At 41.0% G+C, this 19,833-nt stretch overlaps 1 protein-coding gene across 10 annotated transcripts in view; it reads left to right on the top strand.

Annotated features, from left to right (window-relative positions):
* CPVL (carboxypeptidase vitellogenic like) overlaps positions 1-19,833 on the top strand; it is a 202,534-nt gene that overhangs the window by 164,591 nt on the left and 18,110 nt on the right. For 9 of the 10 annotated variants that reach the window (XM_054687072.2, XM_016956801.3, XM_054687074.2 and 6 more), the window contains 1 exon segment: positions 2,804-2,986. In XM_054687072.2, the coding sequence (XP_054543047.2) occupies positions 2,804-2,986 (183 nt within the window). 10 annotated transcript variants of the gene reach the window in all.

Raw genomic sequence — 19,833 nt, 5'->3', positions numbered from 1 at the left:
TCCCAGTTTTAGCACTGAATGTCTTGCTGGGCAACTCCTGTCCAGGGCAAACTGGGACAGTTGGTCACCCTACCGGGGGAGAAGTGGGATGAGTGTGTAGACATATTTGGCCAACCTGTCCTTGTCAGAGCTAAGTTCCTGCCTGGAACTTTTCTATCAGGATGTGGGTAGCCAGCGTGTGCCCTTGGGCTTCAGGACCACCCCTGTGCCATGCCCACCTGCTTCTCATGCTCAGCCACTGGGTCCTAGGCTATCTCATCCACTCACCCAGCCTAGAGGCACCTAATTGGGATATTCCTATAGGGGCTCATGAGAGTAAATGTGACATTTAGGTGAAAATAAGAGCTCTGGAATTCTTATATTTAATGCTGGCCTGCCTTTGAAATCACTTCTCATGATCATTATTCTGATTTCTTTTTTGTTGCATTTGACTTATGTGCCCTTCAGAAATACAAAATGGTTTCCTTGCTTTGCAAAGGAAGGATTTCCATTTGTACCCAAAAGTAGACCTTCTACACATTGCCTGTGCGAGATTGTGCAATTCAGCTCTTCACTGTTTCTTGGTCCAGAGAGTTGGTGCTCTTGTTATGATAAGTCTTGACTAACAAGATAAGTCTTGACTAACAACTCAGGGATGGTCCTCATTCCATGTCAGTTCAACATGTAATATAATGCTGTACATATAAATGTGTTTTTGCTGTAACATGGGGACTTTGCTATTGTCCCTTAAGGATGAAAAATCATCACATTGATTTCAAAATATAGTAATGATTGTCAGTAAAGAAAGCTGTAGGAGACACATGAGAGATGCAAGCTGCCTGTAGTGGCCATGGAGAGTAAAACTAAATGGATGCACTATGAATTTGCTGATTGATCAGCATCTTTTACACTGAATTCTAGAAGAAGAATCACTTTATGCTGGATGATCTTTGCTAATCAGCTATAATCAGGTCTTCGTAGAATGGTGAAGTAATTAAGTCTTGTTCACTGGTACTAATCATATATAATTGTTTCCATACTGTTGGCCAAAACAACTATAGGAGGTTTTGCAGAGGCCATGAGTACTCAAGGTCTTTGAGGTAATTTCTCTATATAAACAATGCAAATATTTTATTACTGGAGTTCAGTTGAATTTTTTTAACAGGCTTTAAATCTATCAGGATTTTCCTGTGGGTTTCTTCTTAGGAGAGTGGGGGTGGTGATGGTGACTGAGTAACATGAAAGGCCCCGTGTTCCTGCAGGGGGGGCCCAGGGCTCTTTCATCTTAGTCTGACTGCTGTCCCACTGCTGCTTGAGGATTTGGAGTGTGTAAAAGTCCTGGGCTTTTTAATTATGTTTGAGCCTTTTAAGAAGCCCGCACCATAAAGGGAAAGACGGAAACTTATGCAGTGAAATATTTTATATCCAATTTGAGGATTCAACCAAAGGTCTCCACTCGGGCCAAATCAGAGCCTTCAAATAGATCAAAGGTAGCATGGAGTTGAGGCCGACCTCTTTGTTGGAGGTGGAGTGGCAATACTTTATGATAATTAATATGTTAGTTGCATAAAAGTAGCGTAAGAGTAGAAAAAAAGGAGAGTATATTACTCAGATTTCCACCATCTAAATATTAACATTTTTCAAACTTTGTATTCCATATATGTGAATATGTACATTGATTTTTATAGTTATAATTGTGATATACATTATACTTGACTTTCTGCTTTCATACTTAACATTATGTGATAAGCATTTCCCACATTGCATCATGGTTCAATGAAACATTTTAAATGGTCTTATAATATCCTATAGAATTCTTATACTGTTGTGCATTTACCTACTCAATTATAGGACTTCTGGATTGTGTTTGAGTTTTTCATTATAAGACTCAATGAATATATATAATTTTTAAAAATTTCTTTGGACCTGTTTTCCTAGAATATATTCTACAAGTTGAAATTACTAGGACAAGGAATTTCAACATTTTTAAGTTTGGGGGCAGAAAATTGGCTACTGATTTTCTGAAAAGAAGAGCCATTTTATACTGTCCCCATTAGTTCTACAACTTTATCAGAATTGGGAATTATCTGAATTCTTTTTTCAAGCAAATTGAAAATTGTTTTAGGATTAATGAAAAGAGTTACCTCAGTGTTGTTTTTCCTATGGTAACCATCAGTTTGACACATACAAAAAATTGTATTCTAGGAAGAAAGAACATTCCTCACTGTTGACAAGCAGCTATCATATTTTTAAAAAGGAAGTTTTGCAAGTGGCATGGCAGGCATAGTTGCTTCCAATAAGAAACAAATTTGAGGCACCTGAATCTCTCTGTCTGCTGCTGCAAAAAAATTATACTTGCTACTGAAATCAATGTAGGAGAGGAGAACAATATGGATTAGCAATACCCAAGAGAAAGCTCAGCTTGCCAGCGACTGCACTGCCTGGAGTTGAAGTTAATGAAATGCAGGCTTCATGAAAATCCTAGGGGGTAGTATTCCTTAGTTCCACTAAAATGTAACCACAGTCTTCCTTCTTAACATAGCCATAAATCCAAGTAAAACCTGTATATATGTATCACTGAGTAATACAACACAAATGTTTTTGCAACCAAGAGAGGCCTTTATGCAGATTACTATGAAGAATGCAGTGGTAGAGACAAGGCTTGAGTTTATTTCAGATTGTTGTTGTTTATGGCTAACTAGAAGAAAATCTCAGAGAGATTCCTGTCTTTTTCTCTCTCGCTGGCTCACTATTTATACCTAGCTCGATTCATGAGCTTCACCTCCTGAATCTTGCATTTGCTGATGGCTTGATTTCATTTCAGGTTCTGATCTACAATGGCCAACTGGACATCATCGTGGCAGCTGCCCTGACAGAGCGCTCCTTGATGGGCATGGACTGGAAAGGATCCCAGGAATACAAGAAGGCAGAAAAAAAAGTTTGGAAGATCTTTAAATCTGACAATGAAGTGGCTGGTTACATCCGGCAAGTGGGTGACTTCCATCAGGTAGGAAGATGCTTGGGAGCAGGCAGGTTGTGGGAATGGGAGAGCGGGATTGAAAATAAAGCCTGAATAGCAATGAGACATGGCCGACCTTAAGCAAAGCCATACAACAGCCAGTGTGTGTCTTCTGTGGCCCTACTTTCCACAGAGAAGAGTGGTCTGAGTTCAGACATACATAGGACTAAATATAAAACCAGACAAAAGTTTAGGCATTGTTCAAGAGGTAAGGAGACAATTCATTAAAAAGACAGTGCTCAGTCCAAAGAGGCAAATCATTAATGAGAGAATTGCAGTCTATTTGGGGAGAGAACTTGGCAAATTATAAAAGGAAGTTTCAACACAATCTCCTCTGGCAAATGTATGATCACATTTTTATATTACATGTGGAGCCTCGGGACAAAATCTCTCTAGCTGATACCCTAGTGCAACTTCCGCTGCGGGGTCAGATGTTACTCTCATCATCTTCCTTTCTTGTAATGTCCTCTTCAAGTGTTGGAATCATGGTTATATTGGCCTCATAAAATAAGTTGGAAAGTATTTCCTCTTTCTGTTGTTGGAAACGGTATCTTTAAGTGTTAGGAGATGGTGAAGCCATCTGGGCTTGGAGATTTGTTTGAGGGAAGGGTTTTGTTGTTGTTGTCGATATGTAAGTGTACATCTTTATAGAATACATGTAATATTTTGATACATGTATTTAATGTTAATGACCAAATCAGGGTATTTAGGATATCCATCACCTCAAACATGTATCATTTCATTATATTGGGAACATTTCAAATCTCTTCTAGCTATTTTGAAATATACAATATATCGTTCTTAACTATAGTCACCCTACTGTGCTATTGAACACTAGAATTTATTCCTTCTATCTAACTGTCTGCACCCCTTAACCAATCTTTCTTCGTCTTCCCACCCATCCCCACTTCCCAGCCTCTGGTAACTATCATTCTATTCTCTACCTCCATGAAATTAACTTTTTACACTCCCACATATGAGTGAGAACATACGATATTTGTCTTTCTTTGCCTGGCTTATTTCCTTTAACATAACGACTTCCAGTTCCATCCATGTCACTGCAAGTGATAGGATTTCATTCTTTTTTATGGCTTAGTAATATTCCATTGTGTATATATGCCACATTTTTAAAATCCATTCATCTGTTGATGGACACTTAGGGTGATTCCATATCATGGCTATTGTGAATAGTACTATAATAAACATGGGGTGCAGATATTCCTTTAATATACTGATTTCTTTTCCTTTAGAAAAATATCAAGTAGTGGAATTGCTGCAGCATGTGGTAATTCTATTTGTAGTTTTTTTTAGAAACCTCCATATTGTTTTCTATAATGGCTGTACTAATTTACATTCCTACCAATAGTGTATGAGTTCATTTTCTCTGCATCCTCATCAGCATCTGTTATTTTTTGTCTTTTTGGTAATAGCCATTATAACTCCGATGAGATGATACCTCATTGTGGTTTTAATTTGCGTTTCCCTGATGATTAGTGATGTTGAAATTTTTCCATATACCTGTTGGGCACCTGTATGTCTTCTTTTGAGAAATGTCTATTAAGATCCTTTTCTCACTTTTTTTTTTTTTTTTGAGACAGAGTCTTGCTCTTTTGCCCAGGCTGGAGTGCCATGGCGGGATCTCTCGGCTCACTGCAAGCTCCACCACCCCGGTTCGCGCCATTCTCCTGCCTCAGCCTTCCGAGTAGCTGGGACTACAGGCGCCTGCCACCACACCTGGCTAAGTTTTTGTATTTTTAGTAGAGATGGGGTTTCACCGTGTTAGCCAGGATGGTCTCAATCTCCTGACCTTGTGATCTGCCCACCTCGGCCTCCCCAAGTGCTGGGATTACAGGCTTGGGCCACCGCGCCTGGCCCTTTTCTCACTTTTTAATGGTATTATTTATGGTTTGTGCTCTTCAGTTGCTTGAGTGGCCTGTATATTCTGGATATTAGTCTTTGGTCAGATGGATAGTTGGCAGATATTTTCTCCTATTGTACAGGTTGTCTCTTCACTCTATTGATTGTTCCCTTTGCTGTGAAGAAACTTTTTAGTTTAATGTAGACCCATTTGTCTGTTTATGGTTTTATCACCTATGCTTTTGGGGTCTTAGCCATAAAAGCTTTATCTACACCAGTGTCCTAAAGTGTTTCCCCTGTTTTCTTCTAGTGGTTTTATCATTTTGAGTCTTATGTTTAAGTCTTTAATCCATGTTGAGCTTATTTTACATGGATATGGTGAGAGATAGGGGTTTAGTTTTTGAGCTTATTCTACGTGTATATGGTGAGAGATAGGGGTTTAGTTTCATTCTTCTGCATATGGATCCCAGTTTACCCAGCACCATTCATTGAAGAGGGTGTCCTTTCCCCAGTGTATGTTCTTGTCAGCTTTGTCAGAGATTATTTGGCTATAAATATGTGGATTTATTTCTGGGTTTACTATTCTGTGCCATTGGTCTATGTGCCTGTTTTTGTACTAATACCTTGCTGTTTTGGTTGTTATTGCTTTGTAGTATATTTTGAAATCAGGTAGTGTGATGCCTCCAGCTTTGTTCTTTTTGCTCAGTATTGCTTTCACTATTTGGGGTCTTTTGTGGTCCATGTGAATTTTAGAACTTTTTTTATTTCTGTGACAAATGCCATTGGTATTTTAATAGTTATGCATTGAACCTGTAGATTGCTTTATTCAGTATGATCATTTTAACAATATTAATTTTTCCAATCCATGAGCATGAGATATCTTCCATTTGTTTGTGTCCTCTTCAACTTCTTACATCAGCATTTTATAGTTTTCCTTGTAGAGATCTTTCACCTCCTTGATTAAATCTATTTTAAGGTTATTTATTTCTTTTGTAGCTATTGTAATGGGATTGCTTTCTTGATTTCTTTTTTAGCTAGTTCATTATTAGCGTATAGAAATGCTAGTGAGTTTTGTATGTTGATTTTGTATCCTACAACTTTACTGAATTCATTTATCAGTTCTAAAATTTTTTTGGTGGAGTCTTTAGTTTTTTCTGTATAAAAGATTGTGTCAGCTGCAAAGAGAAACAGTTTCACTTGCTCTTTTTCAGTATGAATGCCTTTTGTTTCTTTTTCTTACCCAGTTGCTCTGGCTAGGACTTCTGGTACTATGTTGAATAGGAGTGGTGAAAGGGGACATTCTTGTCTTGTTCCAATTCTTAGAGGAAATGCTTTCAGCTTTTTCCTATTCAGTATGATGATGTTTGTTGTATATGGCCTTTATTATGTTGTGGTATTGTTCCTTCTATGCCTGATTTGTTGACAGTTTTTATCATGAAGGGACGTTGGATTTTATCAGATGTTTTTCTTAATCTATTGAGATGAACTTATGGTTTTTGTCTTTCATTCTGTTGATGTGATTTATCATGTTTATTGATTTGCATATGTTGAACCATCCTTGCATTTGTGGGATAAATTCCACTTGATTATGGTGTATTATCTTTTTGATGTGTTGTTGGATTCTGTTTGCTAGTATTTTGTTGAGGATTTTTACATCTATATTCATTAGGGAGATTGGCCTGTAGTTTTCTTCTTGTGTGTGTCCTTGTCTGGTTTTGGTATCAGGATGATAGCCTTGTAGAATGAATTAGAAAGAATTGCCTCCTCTTTAATTTTAAAGAATTAGTTTGAGAAAAGTTTGTGTTAGCTCTTTCATATAAGTTTGGTAGAATTTGGCAGAAAAGTTATCCAGTCTAGACATTCCTTTGTTGGGAGAATTTTTATTACTGATTCAATCTCATTATTCTTTATTGGTCTGTTCAAGTTTTCTGTATCTTCCTGGTTCAATCTTGGTAGGCTGTATATGTCCAGGAATTTATCCATTCCCCTAGGTTTTCCAGTTTGTTAGGCTAAAGTTGTCCATAATAGTCTCTGATGATCCTTTGTATTTGTGTGGTATCAATTGTAATGTCTCCTTTTCCATTTCTGATTTTATTTATTTGGGTTTTCTCTCTCTTTTTCTTGATTAGTATAGCCTAGTCTAGTTTATTGATTTTATTTATCTTTTTTAAAAACAGGCTTTTTTATTTCATTGATCCTTTGTATTTCTTTTTAGTTTCTATTCCATTTAGTTCTGCTCTGATTGTTATTATTCTTTTGTTCTAATTTTGGGTTTAGAACAAAAGATAATGGGTTTGGTTTGTTCTTGCTTTTCTAGTTTTTTAAAGATGCATCTTTAGGTTGTATATTTAAACACTTTCTACTTTTTTGATGTAGGTATTTATTACTATAAACTTCCATCTTAGCACTACTTTTGCTGTATCCTATAGGTTTTGGTATTTTGCGTTTCCATTTTCATTTGTTTCAAGAAATGTTTAAATTTTCTTCTTGATTTCTTAATTGATTCAATGGTCATTCAAGAGCATGTTTTTAATTTTCATGTATTTGTACAGTTTCCAAAGTTTTCCTTGGTATTGATTTCTAGTTTAATTCCATTGTAGTCTTAGAATATACTTGATATGATTCTGATTATTTTACATTTGTTGAGACTTGTTTAATGGCATAACAAATGATCTGTCCTAGAGAATGTTTCCTGTGCTGATGAGAAAAAAACACATTATGTAGCAGTTGGATAACATGTTCTGTAAATGTCTGTTAGTTCCATTTTGTCTAAAGTGCAGTTTAAATCTGACGTTTCTTTCTTATTTTTCTGTCTAAATGATGGCCAATTCTGAGACTGTTTGTTGAAGTCCTCAACTATGATTGTATTGGAGCCTATCTCTCCCTTTAGATCCAATACTATTTGCTTTATATATTTGGGTGCTCCAGTGTTGGCTGCATATATTTAATATAATTGGGATGGTTATATCCTCTTGCTAAATTGAAAACTTTTTTTTACAATTTTTATCTTGAAATCTGTTTTATCTAAGTACAGCTACTCCTTCTCACTTTTGGTTTCTGTTTACATGGAATATAATTGTTTGTTCCTTTACTTTCAGTCTATATGTGTCTTTGCAGCTGATGTGAGTTTCTTGCAGGTAGCTGATATGGTTTGGATGTTTGTCCCCTCCAAGTCTCAAGTTGAAATGTGATTCCCAATATTGGAGATGGGGCCTGATGGGAGGTGATTGTGTGATGGGGAAGATTCCTCATGAATGGCTTTGCACCAGTCCCTTGGTGATAAGTGAGTTTTCACTCAGTTCATGTGAGACCTGGTATTTAACAGAGTCTGGGACCTCCTCCATCTCTCTCTCTTGTTCCTGCTCTTGTCATGTGAAACACATGCACCCACTTTGCCTTCTGCCATAATTGTAAGCTTTCTGAAGCCCTCATCAGAAGCTGAGCAAATGTTGGTGCCATACTTGTATAGCCTACAGAATTGTAAGCCAATTAAACCTCTTTCCTTTATAAATTACCCAGCCTCAGGTATGTTTTTATTATGATGCAGAATAGCCTAACGCAGGAGCATGTAGTTAGATCATATTTTATTTTTATCCATTCAGCCGGTTTATGTCTTTTATGTGGGGAATTTAATCCATTTACATTCAAAGTTATTATTGATAGGTGAGAACTTATTTCTGCCATTTTGTTCATTGTTTTCTGGTTGTTTTATATATCCTTTGTTCCATTCTTCCTCTTTTATTGCTTATCATTGTGGTTTGATGGTTTTCTGTAGTGGTAACATTTGAATCTTTTCTCTTTCTCATTTATGAGAAGCCAGTGAGTTTATACTTTCATGTTTTCTTGATGGTAGGTATTGTCTTTTCACTTCCAGTTATAGGACTGACTTAAGCATTTCTTGTAGGGCCAGTCCAATGGTAATGAATGTCCTCAGTTTTTGCTTGTCTGGGAAAGACTTTCTTTTTCCTTCTTTTTTGAAGGATGGCTTTGTGGGTATAGTAATCTTGGTTGTCAGTTTTGTTCTTTCAGCACTTTGAATATACCATCTCATTTTCTCGTGGCTTATAAGTTTCTGCTGAGAAAACTGTTAGTCTGATGGGGATTCCCTTATATGTGCCTTGACAATTTTCTCTTGCTAATTTTAGAATTCTTTCTTTGTCTTTGACTTTTGATAGTATAACTATAATATGCCCTGGAGAAGACATTTTTGGATTGAATCCATTTGGAGATTTTTGAGCTTCCTGTTCTAGATGCCTATATCTCTTGCAAGACTTCGGAAGTTTTGGGCTATAATGTCATTAAGTAAGCTTTCTATGCCTTTGCTTACCTCTTCTTCTTCTGGAACACCCAAAATGTGAATATTTGGTTGCCTGCTTTATGGTGTTCCATATGTCATGTAGGCTTTCTTTGTTCTTTATTAAACTTTATATATATGTACTTTTTTGTCTGAGTTATTTCAAAAGACATTTCTTCTAGTTCAAAAAGTATTCTGCTTGATCTCTATTATTGAAACTCTTGATTATATTTTTTTGTTTCATTCATTGAATTCTTCAGTTACAGGATTTCTGATTGGTTCTTCTTTATGTATCAGTCTCTTTGATGAATTTCTCATTCTGATTATGAACTGTTTTTCTGATTTCCTTCTATTATTTATCTGTGTTATCTTGTATCTTGCTAAGCTTCTTTAATAACACTATTATGAAATCTTTCCCAGATATGTCATAGATTTATTTTTCATTGAAATCTGTCACTAGGGAATTATTGTTTTTTTACACATATCATATTTCCTTGCTTTTTCATGTTTGTTTGTTTTTACATTGATATCTGTGAATCTGGTGTAACAGTCCCTTCTTCTGATTTTTTGAATTGACTTTTGTAGGAAAGATGTTTTCCAATAGATGTGTCTGTAGGGTTGGTTGTGTAGGGCACTTTGGTTTTGATTTTGGGTGGGCACAGTAATGTAGTCTTCAGATGACTTCTTCAGCTATAATCAGTGTCAGTGGTATCTTTGAGTTCCTCAGTGGGTTAGGCTGTGGTTTTTAGTAGACACTGTAGTGAGGTTTTGCTATGGATTGGGACACCAGGTGGGCCAGTTCTTTGGCACCAGTATGCTGTTTCTTGGGTTCCCAGGTGGCATACATGGAAACTGGTAGAAGCAGGTCTGAGTGGGCTGATCCTTGGGCCTTCATATTATTTGGCTGAGTCCCTACCCAAATCTCATCCTGAGTTGTAGCTCCCATAATCCCCACATGTCATGGAAGGGACCCGGTGGGAGGTAATTGAATCATGGGAGCAAGTCTTTCCTGTGCTGTTCTCGTGATAGTGAGTAAGTCTCGTGAGATCTGATGGTTTTATAAAAGGAGTTCCTCCACACAAGCTCTCTTGCCTGCTGCCCTATAAGATGGGCCTTTGCTTCTCCTTTGCCTTCCATCATGTTTGTTAGCCCCCCCCCGCCACAGCCATGTGGAACTGTGAGCCCATTAAACCTCTTTCCTTTATAAATTACCCAGTCTCAGGTATGTCTTTATTAGCAGCATGAGAACAGACTAATACAAGCTTCCAGGTGACTTGCTAAAGTGCTGGCAGTGGCAGCAGTAGGCCAGGCTGGCAAGTGGATCACTGAACTCCTGGGCAGTGTGCATGGCATCACCAATGGCGATAGCAGTAGTGGGCACTAGCACTGATGGCAGCAAACTTGGTGGGCCAGTCCCCCAGCCCCAAGGTGGTACATATACAGGTGAGTGCTCGTGGAGGTGATGGCAACAGGCTGGGAGTGGACATCCTCAGGTCCCTGGAAGGAATGCATGGGCTCCAGCATTGGCGGGAAAGGTGTATTGATCTCTAGGCCTCTGGATAATGTGCATATGCACTGGCAGGCTGGGGAGGCCTGTCCTTAGCACTCCCAGGTGTGGATGTGCAGGGCAGGCATATTCCCAGGCCTCTGGACAATGCCCACAGGCACTGGTGAGGGTGGGGCCAGGTGAGCTTGAGCTGTCCTCAGGCCCCTCAATGGTGTGTGCATACAAAGGCTGTGGCAGGCAGGGCTGATCAATTCCCAGGCCCCCAGACAACATGCACAGGCACTGGCAACCTGTGTGGGCCCATTTTCAGCTCCGTAGAAGGCATGTATGCATGCCAGTGGCAGTGGGTGGGGTAGGTCAATCCCTAGACTCCTGGATAATGTTCATGGGCACAGGTGAAGGCAGTGCAGAGGCAGGCCTATGCTTAGGCCTGTAGATGGCATATGTGGGTGATGGGTGTGGCAGTGTGTGTGGTTGACCAATCCCCAGGCCCTCAAATGGCACACTAGGATGCCAGTTGTAGTAGCAATGGGTATCTTTAGGCACTTTGATGATGTATGTGGGCACCAGTGGCAGTGGGGGTGGTAGGTCAACCTCCTGGTTCCCAGATGATGCGTGTGGGCACTGGTGGTGGTGGCAGACAGGCAGACCTGTTTTTAGGTCTCCTGGTGGCAAACAGACCAGGTTGATCTCCAGGACCTTGGATGGTGCCCTTGGGCCAAGAGGCAGGCTAGATGGGCCTATCCTCAGGTCCTTGGACAGTGCCTGGGTGAGCCAGTTCCCAGGCCCCGTTAAGATATGTGCAGGTGTGCAGCCGCCCTGCTGCTGGGGGGTAAGGATTTGCTGTCAGTGGCAACAGCCCCAGGCAGGCAGCTCTCAGGCTCTGGAGAGTACATGCTTTGGCTCCCTTTGTCCCTAGGGCAGCCTCCCCAGTGTGTTTCACTACCCATTCCTTGGGGCGTAAGACATTGCATGAGCTAAAGTTTTGGGGACGCATCTGCACTGCTGGCTCCAGCCAGTATTGTGATACTGTAAACCTTTGAGTAGATGTAGGGGGGTGTCTGCAGGGGTTCGGGGATGTAGATATGTAGTGGGTATTGGGCCCCAAAGGTGTGATGTAGTCTGGTGGGGGCCGGCCTCTCAAAATGGCACCATGCCGTAGCTGCTTGAATCTCAGGGGATGTGTGGGACCCAGTGTGAACATCTTCTGTAGAACAATGTCATTACATGGACTCCAGGCATCTCTTTATACTAGTCTCAGGGCTTGTGAGGGCTGAGGGGCTCTCCTGTGGCTAAAATTATAGGAGTCTGTGGTGGGAATATGGACTGCTGACTGCTGGGAATCTCTCATTTACCTTTTACCCACAGTGGGAGTTTCCCCTGGCTCTGAGTTGATCTTGGCTGGGTTAGCTGCTTCACTTCCCTTTCCTTCTATGCCTCAGAAGTTCCCAGTCACTTTCCTGCTGAATTCCATTGTTTTCTTTAGATGTTCTATTTGACATCTAATTATCTATTTGCCATTCTGGTCCTTCTTCGTGAAGGAGGTGACAGCCAGGTGCCTCAGGCAGCCATCTTGAAGCCCCTCCAACGGAGGGTTTTCAATTGCAGATTCAGTTTCTAAAGTAGATATGGGATTACTTACCTTTTCTGTTTCTTCATGTGTCAGTTTTCATAGGCTGTAATTTTTTTTCAGGAATTTGTCTATTTCATCCAAAATTTCAGATTCATTGACATAAAGTTGCTTTATAACATCATCTTTTTTTTTTTTCTTGAGACAGAATCCCACTCTGTCTGCCAGGCATGATCTTGGCTCACTACAACCTCTGCCTTCTAGGACATGAGGTCATATCTCAGCCTCCCAAGTAGCTGGGACTACAGGCATGTACCACCACACCTGGCTAATTTATTTGTATTTTTAGTAGAGACAGGGTTTCACCTTGTTGGCCAGGCTGTTCTTGAACTCCTGACCTCAAGTGATCCACCCACCTTGGCCTCCCAAAGTGCTGGGATTACAGGTATGAGCCACCACGCTCGGCCTGTAACATCATCTTAATATGATTTAATGTTTCTTAAGATCTCTGGTGTTTTTAGTAATTAGCACCTCTCTTGCCTGAGGTTTAACAATTTTATTCTTTTCAAAGAACCAATTTTTATCTTTATTTTTCTTGATTATATTTTTGCTTTCTCTTTTATTAATTTGTGCTTTATCCTTATTATCTTCCTGCTATTCTTTTCATTGTGTGTGACTTACTATTGTTTTTTTAAAAACAACATGAATTTTTAGCCTTTATTTCTAAAATATGCATCCAATGGGAGAAATAAATTCCTGTTGTTTAAGCCATCCACTATGGTATCCTTATAGGACTGTTGAGAGGGTTTGGATAAGTTAATAAGCTTAGAGCAATTCCTGGCTCATAGTAAATTTTGCTATTTCTATTTTTATTATTATTACCCTGGATTGCTTACAAGAGTACCTATAACAAAGAAAAAATTATAAATAGTAATAGTCAAGATTCAGGAAAATATGTTTATTGAAAGTTAACATATAAGGGAAAGTTGGAATATTAATATTCAGGCCATTAAGGGCATATTTGAATGTTGAGCTGCCAGGGAGTGGTGGACATGTTACCTCCCCCCATCTGCTACACTACTTTGTGATGAACATCTCACCAGGCACACACAGGATCTCCTCAAGATTATTTGATGGCTGCCTCCACCACCTGTTATTTTATATCCCCTGAACCAGTCTTGTGAAATGCTCCCAGGCCTGGCATCCCACATGTGTCCTGCTTGGCTCTTTGCATAAAACATCCAGCTTGGGAGGCCAGATTGCTGCTTCAGGGCGACATGTCCCACAGAGGTGGTAAAAGGAATTGGCCGCCAGTCAGAAACTGGTGGCAAATATCACACTCAACCCGCTGACTCTTCTTGTGAATGCAAAACACATTTAGAGATGAAATGGTACTCCTCTGGCTGCCAAAAAAACAAGTAACAAAAGAAGCAAGGCCCACATATGTTTGTGATAGTGAGTGTTTTACCACGCAGCAAGGGATCTGCATTTTGTATAGGTGATTTTAAAATGTTGGCAAAGATCCTTCCCCCTTAGTGCCTCAGCGTTGGTTTGGGGTGGTTTGTGGAGATGAGGGTTATGAGGAGGGAAAAGCACTCCCGTGTGAACAAAGGCATTCTCTGTGAGGCTTGGATCTAAGAATACTGTCCAAGTGTCAAGCGTCTGATAATGAAGAAAACGGACCTTAGCCATGGACTTGCTTTTCAGCATTAGACACACAAAACAGAAGCATGGGTATGTGTCTGCCAAAAAAGCAACCTCATTCTCTGCCAAACACTACAGCTCTTAATTTAAAAAATTGAAACCAAAGTAGACTTGTCTCTGGATGGTTACCTAAAATGTCCACTTAAAGAAATGACAGCTCTCCTAGGGGAGCAGTACGGTACTGAGAGAGGGAGCAATTTTCCCTGTGTATTCACATCAAGCCATGCCCAGAGAAATCAAACACAGCTCCCACCAGCCTTCAGAGATCCGATGAAGAGCGAGTGCTTCTTGTTCCTCCTTGTTGGCTCTGACCTAGAAGGTAATAAGTCTTTGGTATTGGTGCCATTTTAAGGATTGGACACTGCCCTGTTATATAATCCGAGCAGCAGACTTTCTGAGCTTCTGTCAAATTTAGAAGTTGTCTGTCAAATGCAAGGTCTGGACTAACTTATTTCTAAGATATCACCTAACAAAGATCCGAAATATCTATATTTCATTAATGCCCAGAGGGGCTCAGTTAGCCAGCAATGCAATGTGGAATAGTGTAGTGACTTTCAGCAAATGTCATAATGCTCTCTATGCTTACATAGATATGTAAATATATATATATATATATATATATATATATATATATATATATATCTCCATATACCTATCTCTAGCCACTGAGATAGAAATATACACAAAATGTAAATCTCAGGCTACATGATAACCAAAGTCATGGGTAGCCTCTGCACTGGCATTGACCATAAACCCTTACAAGTGTTATCTCTGGGTCCCAGAAGTTGAGTCCTCTTTCTCCTTGTCTGTTGACAACCCATGGCCATTGCTCTCAAGGCCACCCTTTTGGGATCTTTCTGTGCCTTTCTCCACATATCAAAGTTGCTGTTCATTATCTGAGTTGATATTGTCACTGCATTTGAAATGTAGGACATTTTATTCTTAACATGCCAGCCCTAAGGAAGTTTTGACTCCACATTAAGAAATTTAAAACTTTGGCCGGGCAGGGTTGCTGACGCCTGTAATCCGAGCACTTTGGGAGGCTAAGGTGGGTGGATCACTTGAGGCCAGGAGTTCGAGACCAGCCTGGCCAACATGGTGAAACTTCATCTCTACTAAAAATACAAAAATTAGCCAGGCATGGTGGCACACGCCTGTAATCCCAGCTACTCGGGAGTCAGAGGCATGAGAATCGCTTGAACTTGGGAGGTAGAGGTTGCGGTGAGCTGAGATCGCGCCACTGCACTCCAGATTGGGCAACAGAGTGAGACCCTGTCAAAAAAAAAAAAAAAAAAAAAAGATTAAAAATTTTAATCAGAATAATAGCCATACTGACAAATTGCTTTAAGATTTTTTTTTTTAGAATAAATGTCATTAAGCTGAATGTCCTGGAGAAAGAAAACACTTCTGTTTTTTTCATCGTTATTTTATTGAAAATATCTTTATTGACACAAATTATTTTTCATATAAACATTGAAAAAATGTTGAGTCATTGAGCAGTTTTCATTTTTACCGAATCTTACTGGGTGTAGCTTCTATAATCATGAGTTTTGCATGATCTCCAACAGGCTGATTTTCCTGATTGCAATTTGAGCCCTTACTATTTTTATTTTATGTTTTCACTGTCAATATCAATTCCATTTTCTTCCAAAACTACAAGATGGATTATCTCGGCTAGGTTGTATTTAATGGCTGGAATGAATTTTAGGTCTCATTTTCCAGGGAAGGGAAACTGAAACCCAGAGGTTAAGTGACTTCCCTGAAGTATCCTACCCATTTCATGTCTGAGCTGAGGTTAGAGTCTTGGCTTACAGCCCAGAGATTCTCTACTTCACAAGCATATCCACTACTGGAATAATGGAATCACAGCAGCATGCTGGTACAGTTAAAATTGGAGCCTATATGCATGCCTACCATAATTAAAGCAGGGCCGAGAAATAATGTATTTCACATCTAGTGTTAGCTCTGAATCCACACCCAAGGTGACCACCTCCTATAGACAGAGAGAAGATTGGAGTTTTTTGTTTCATTTTGTTTTGTTTTTTGAGAGGGAGTCCTGCTGTGTTGCCCAGGCTGGAATGCAGTGGCATGATCTTGGCTTACTGCAACCTCCACCTCCCAGGTGCAAGTGATTCTCCTGTCTCAGCCTCCCAAGTAGCTGGGATTACAGACACACGCCATCATGCCCAGCTAATTTTATATTTTTAGTGGAGATGGGGTTTCACCGTGTTGGCCAGGCTGGTCTCAAACTCCTGACCTCAAGTGATCCGCCTGCCTCGGCCTCCCAAAGTGCTGGGATTACAGGCGTGAGCCACCACGCCCAGCCGATTGGGTTTTTTACAAAGGCACTAAGATTTGGTGGTGAGGCCAGGTTCATATAATGTCAAGAAAAGTTATGGCTTTATCGGGGAACTTGTGATATTAAAAGAATGCATGCTGAAATTGGCCAAAATGAGCAGAGAGAATATGGTGGGCAGTGTCATGGATAAGAGAATATAGGGCAGGGCACAGGGCAGAGTGCATAGTCTGGCTCATAGCCTGCAGCTTGGAGAGTGAGAGGTGGGAGAGAAACCAGAATGGGAACATCGGGCCTGGATAGTAGACAAGGAGTGTGTGTTCCATTGTTTAAGCAGTGGGGAGCCATCAGAGGTTTGAAAGCACATTTTAAAAGCTGTTCTTTGGAAAGTTTATAATGGTAACTTTAGGATGAATTCAGGGTGAGGAAACTCTAGAAATAGGAAGTCATATAAGGAGCTTTATTGGAAGAAGATTCTCCATCTATTTAATACGTCCACCTTCTTGATATTGGTTTGGAAGTCCTGAAATAGAGGTCGTGGGGAATAAGGTTTGGAATGCCCAAGCTGTGAGGACTGATTCCCTGTTTGAGAGATGGTGTTTACTGTGTGTCCCCACCAACTTAAGATCACTGCATGCTGGCGTCCCTGGCACTTCCTCAATGGCCCTAGTAGGCATCCTCAGCCCCCTAAAGCACAAGCCCTGCACCAAGACTTGCACCTTGACCTTGACCTGGGTTTAGTATATGGAGCCCTCAGGCCCGTGGTCTGCCACACTGTGCTCAGGGGCTTCTCCCAAAATGTCCTGGTTTCCAACAGGAATCAGACCTTCAGCTAGAGGTTACATCTAGGGAAACCAAAGGGAAGGAGCACGCCACCCTGAAGCTTGACTGTTCTGGAAAGCCCTCACCAATTGGAGGGGGTCTATGACATGAGAAGAAGGTGGAGTTAGACAAACCTGGTTTAAACTTTCATTTTGCCGCTTGCTAGCTGTGGGCTGGTTACTGGTCCTGGAAACTTTTTTTTTTTTTTGATATGGAGTCTTACTCTGTCATCCAGGCTGGAGTGCAGTGGCATGATCTTGGCTCACTGTAACCTCCACCTCCTGGGTTCAAGCGATTCTCCTGCCTCAGCCTCCCAAGTAGTTGGGATTACAGGTCCCCACCACCACATCTGGCTGATTTTTGTGTTTTTAGTAGAGACAGGGTTTCACCATATTGGCCAAGCTGGTCTCGAACTCCTGACCTCAGGTGATCCACCAGCCTTTGCCTCCCAAAGTTCTGGAATTACAGGCATGAGCCACCATGCTGGAAACTCTTGAGTGAGAACAGTTACTTCATAGGGGTGATGGGAAGGTCAAAAGAGATGATAAGGATGGCGACCGATGATTCCGCATCTGTGAGCTTTCAGGCCACGGTTTACCACACACTTTTTTAATCCACAATTTTGTGGAATCACAGTAGCTATCCTATAAACTATGTCATGTTACTTACTAACTCATAACTGAAGAAACAGAAGCTTCACCTGAAAAACTTGCTTAAGGCTTTGAACAGTAATAGTATCTGAGATTTGAAAATTCAAATTCTGACCTTTCCACCACCCCACAGTGTCTTTAAGTACCTGTGAGGGGAGTGCAGTGGGGAAGGATGAACTGTAGCCGGATCTAGGCTACATGCCCCGCTGTATTAGTCTGTTCTTGTACTGCTATAAGGAAATACCTGAGACAGGGTAATTTCTAAGAAAAGAGGTTTAATTGGCTCACAGTTCTGCAGGCTGTACGGGAAGCATGACGGCATCTCCTTCTGAAGAGGCCTCAGGGAGTTTCACTTATGGCAGAGGGCAAAGCTGGAGCAGACGAGAGCTAGCCGGGGAGATGCCACACACCTTTAAAACCTTTAGATGACAAGATCTCGTGAGAACTCACTCACTATTGCCAGGACAGCACCAAGGTAGACATGGTGGGGACAGCACCATTCATGAGAAATCTGCCCCATGATCCAATCACCTCCCACCAGGCCCCACCTCCAAATTGGGGATTACCATTAGACAAGCAATTTGGGTGGGGACACAGATCCAAACCATACCACTGCCCTTGGGGTATGTGGTGATGGTGGCAAGGCGGTGGTGTGGTGGTGGTGGACAGAGTATTTGGCAGCACATGCTAACCACCATAGAATACTTGTTCCCTAAAGGAAAGAAGAGTTCTTAAAAGGAGGAGGATGGAGGAGGCATGGTTCGTCTGCAGAAAGCAGTAACGACCACAGCTTCCTAATTGTGCTTTTCTAAAACTCACATTAACTTTTGTTTGTTTCTTGACTACACACAACTAGAATGTGGAGGAAAGAATGACTCTAGTCCTTCGAGTGGACGATCAGGCTAGGATTTGAACATTTTCACAGATAGTCCACAGAAGGAATGACAGACAGCCACCTGCCTTTCTTGGAATTACTGCTGACAATTCATTTTTTGTGTGTTTTATTAAGAATTTTAAACAGCTTAGGAAGCATTATGAATTGTTTCTGAAGGAACAGTTCCAGAAAGGTCTTCAGCAGGTCCTTGATAACATTGACATGGTCAGAGGAAGCAACAAGCAAAAAAATGTCACTTTTGCATTTGACTAGATGAGAGGGAAAGAGAAGTTTTCAAAAACATATTGAATGGAGGAAAATAACTGTTAAATAGGCTGAAGGCAATGATAATCAAATATAGTTAATTCCCTGGAAAAATGTTTTAGCTTTGGCTGGGCATGGTGGCTCACAACTGTAATCTCAACACTTTGGGAGGTTGAGGTGGGAGGATCGCTTGAGCCCAGGAGTTCAAGACTAGCCTGGGTGGGCAAGATAGTAAGACTCTGTCCCTACAAAAAAAAAAATTAAAAGAATTAACCAGGTGTGGTGGTGCAGGCCTGTAGTCCCAGCTACTTGGGAAGCTGAGATGGGAGGATCACTTGAGCCCAGGAGGTCGAGGCTGCAGTGAGCTATGATCACGCCCCTGCACCCCAGCCTGGGCGTCAGAGTAAGACCCTGTCTCAAACAAAACAAAACAAAACAAAAAGCTTTGGCTTTGTGAAGGAAATCGGCAAACAGAGTCTTCATCTCCCCCACCAGCGGTCGCCTTCTACAGTGATGGATGTCCTCTTTCATGGGTTCTTTGTCTCTATCTTCCAGACAGGGGCAAAGTTCCTCTGTCCATTTATGGAAATCTGACTGTGGGCAGAAAACCAGAACACAGTAATCAAACCACACCCCACCTCCCAGCCAGAGAGCTTCTCTGAAGTCACAGGTTAGGTCCTCCAAAAGCAGGCACTGAGGCAAAGTTTGGGGTGCAAATAGTTTGTTAGAGACCAACACCTGTGGAAGGAAGGGTATAGGAGCAAGACTGGACCAAGGGAGAAATAAAACTGTGATACAGGCCAGACAAACCGGGCAGGGAACTCTTGGGAGCATATTTTCTATCAGAGTGTCCCACACTGGGCCAAAATAGTGAGGCCTTTTATGCCCAGCTCATTGACTCACCAAATTTGGGCTGCCCCAGGAAGGTCATCATCTTGGGAAAGGCAGCTCTTTGCAGCTGAGGCAGACCCTGAAGGAGCTGACAGCTGGGGGCTGT

Source organism: Pan troglodytes, chromosome 6 (assembly GCF_028858775.2).
Source record: "Pan troglodytes isolate AG18354 chromosome 6, NHGRI_mPanTro3-v2.0_pri, whole genome shotgun sequence".
NCBI lineage: Eukaryota > Metazoa > Chordata > Mammalia > Primates > Hominidae > Pan > Pan troglodytes.
Note: the sequence above shows the minus strand (reverse complement) of the source record. Positions and strands in the feature narration are given on the sequence as shown.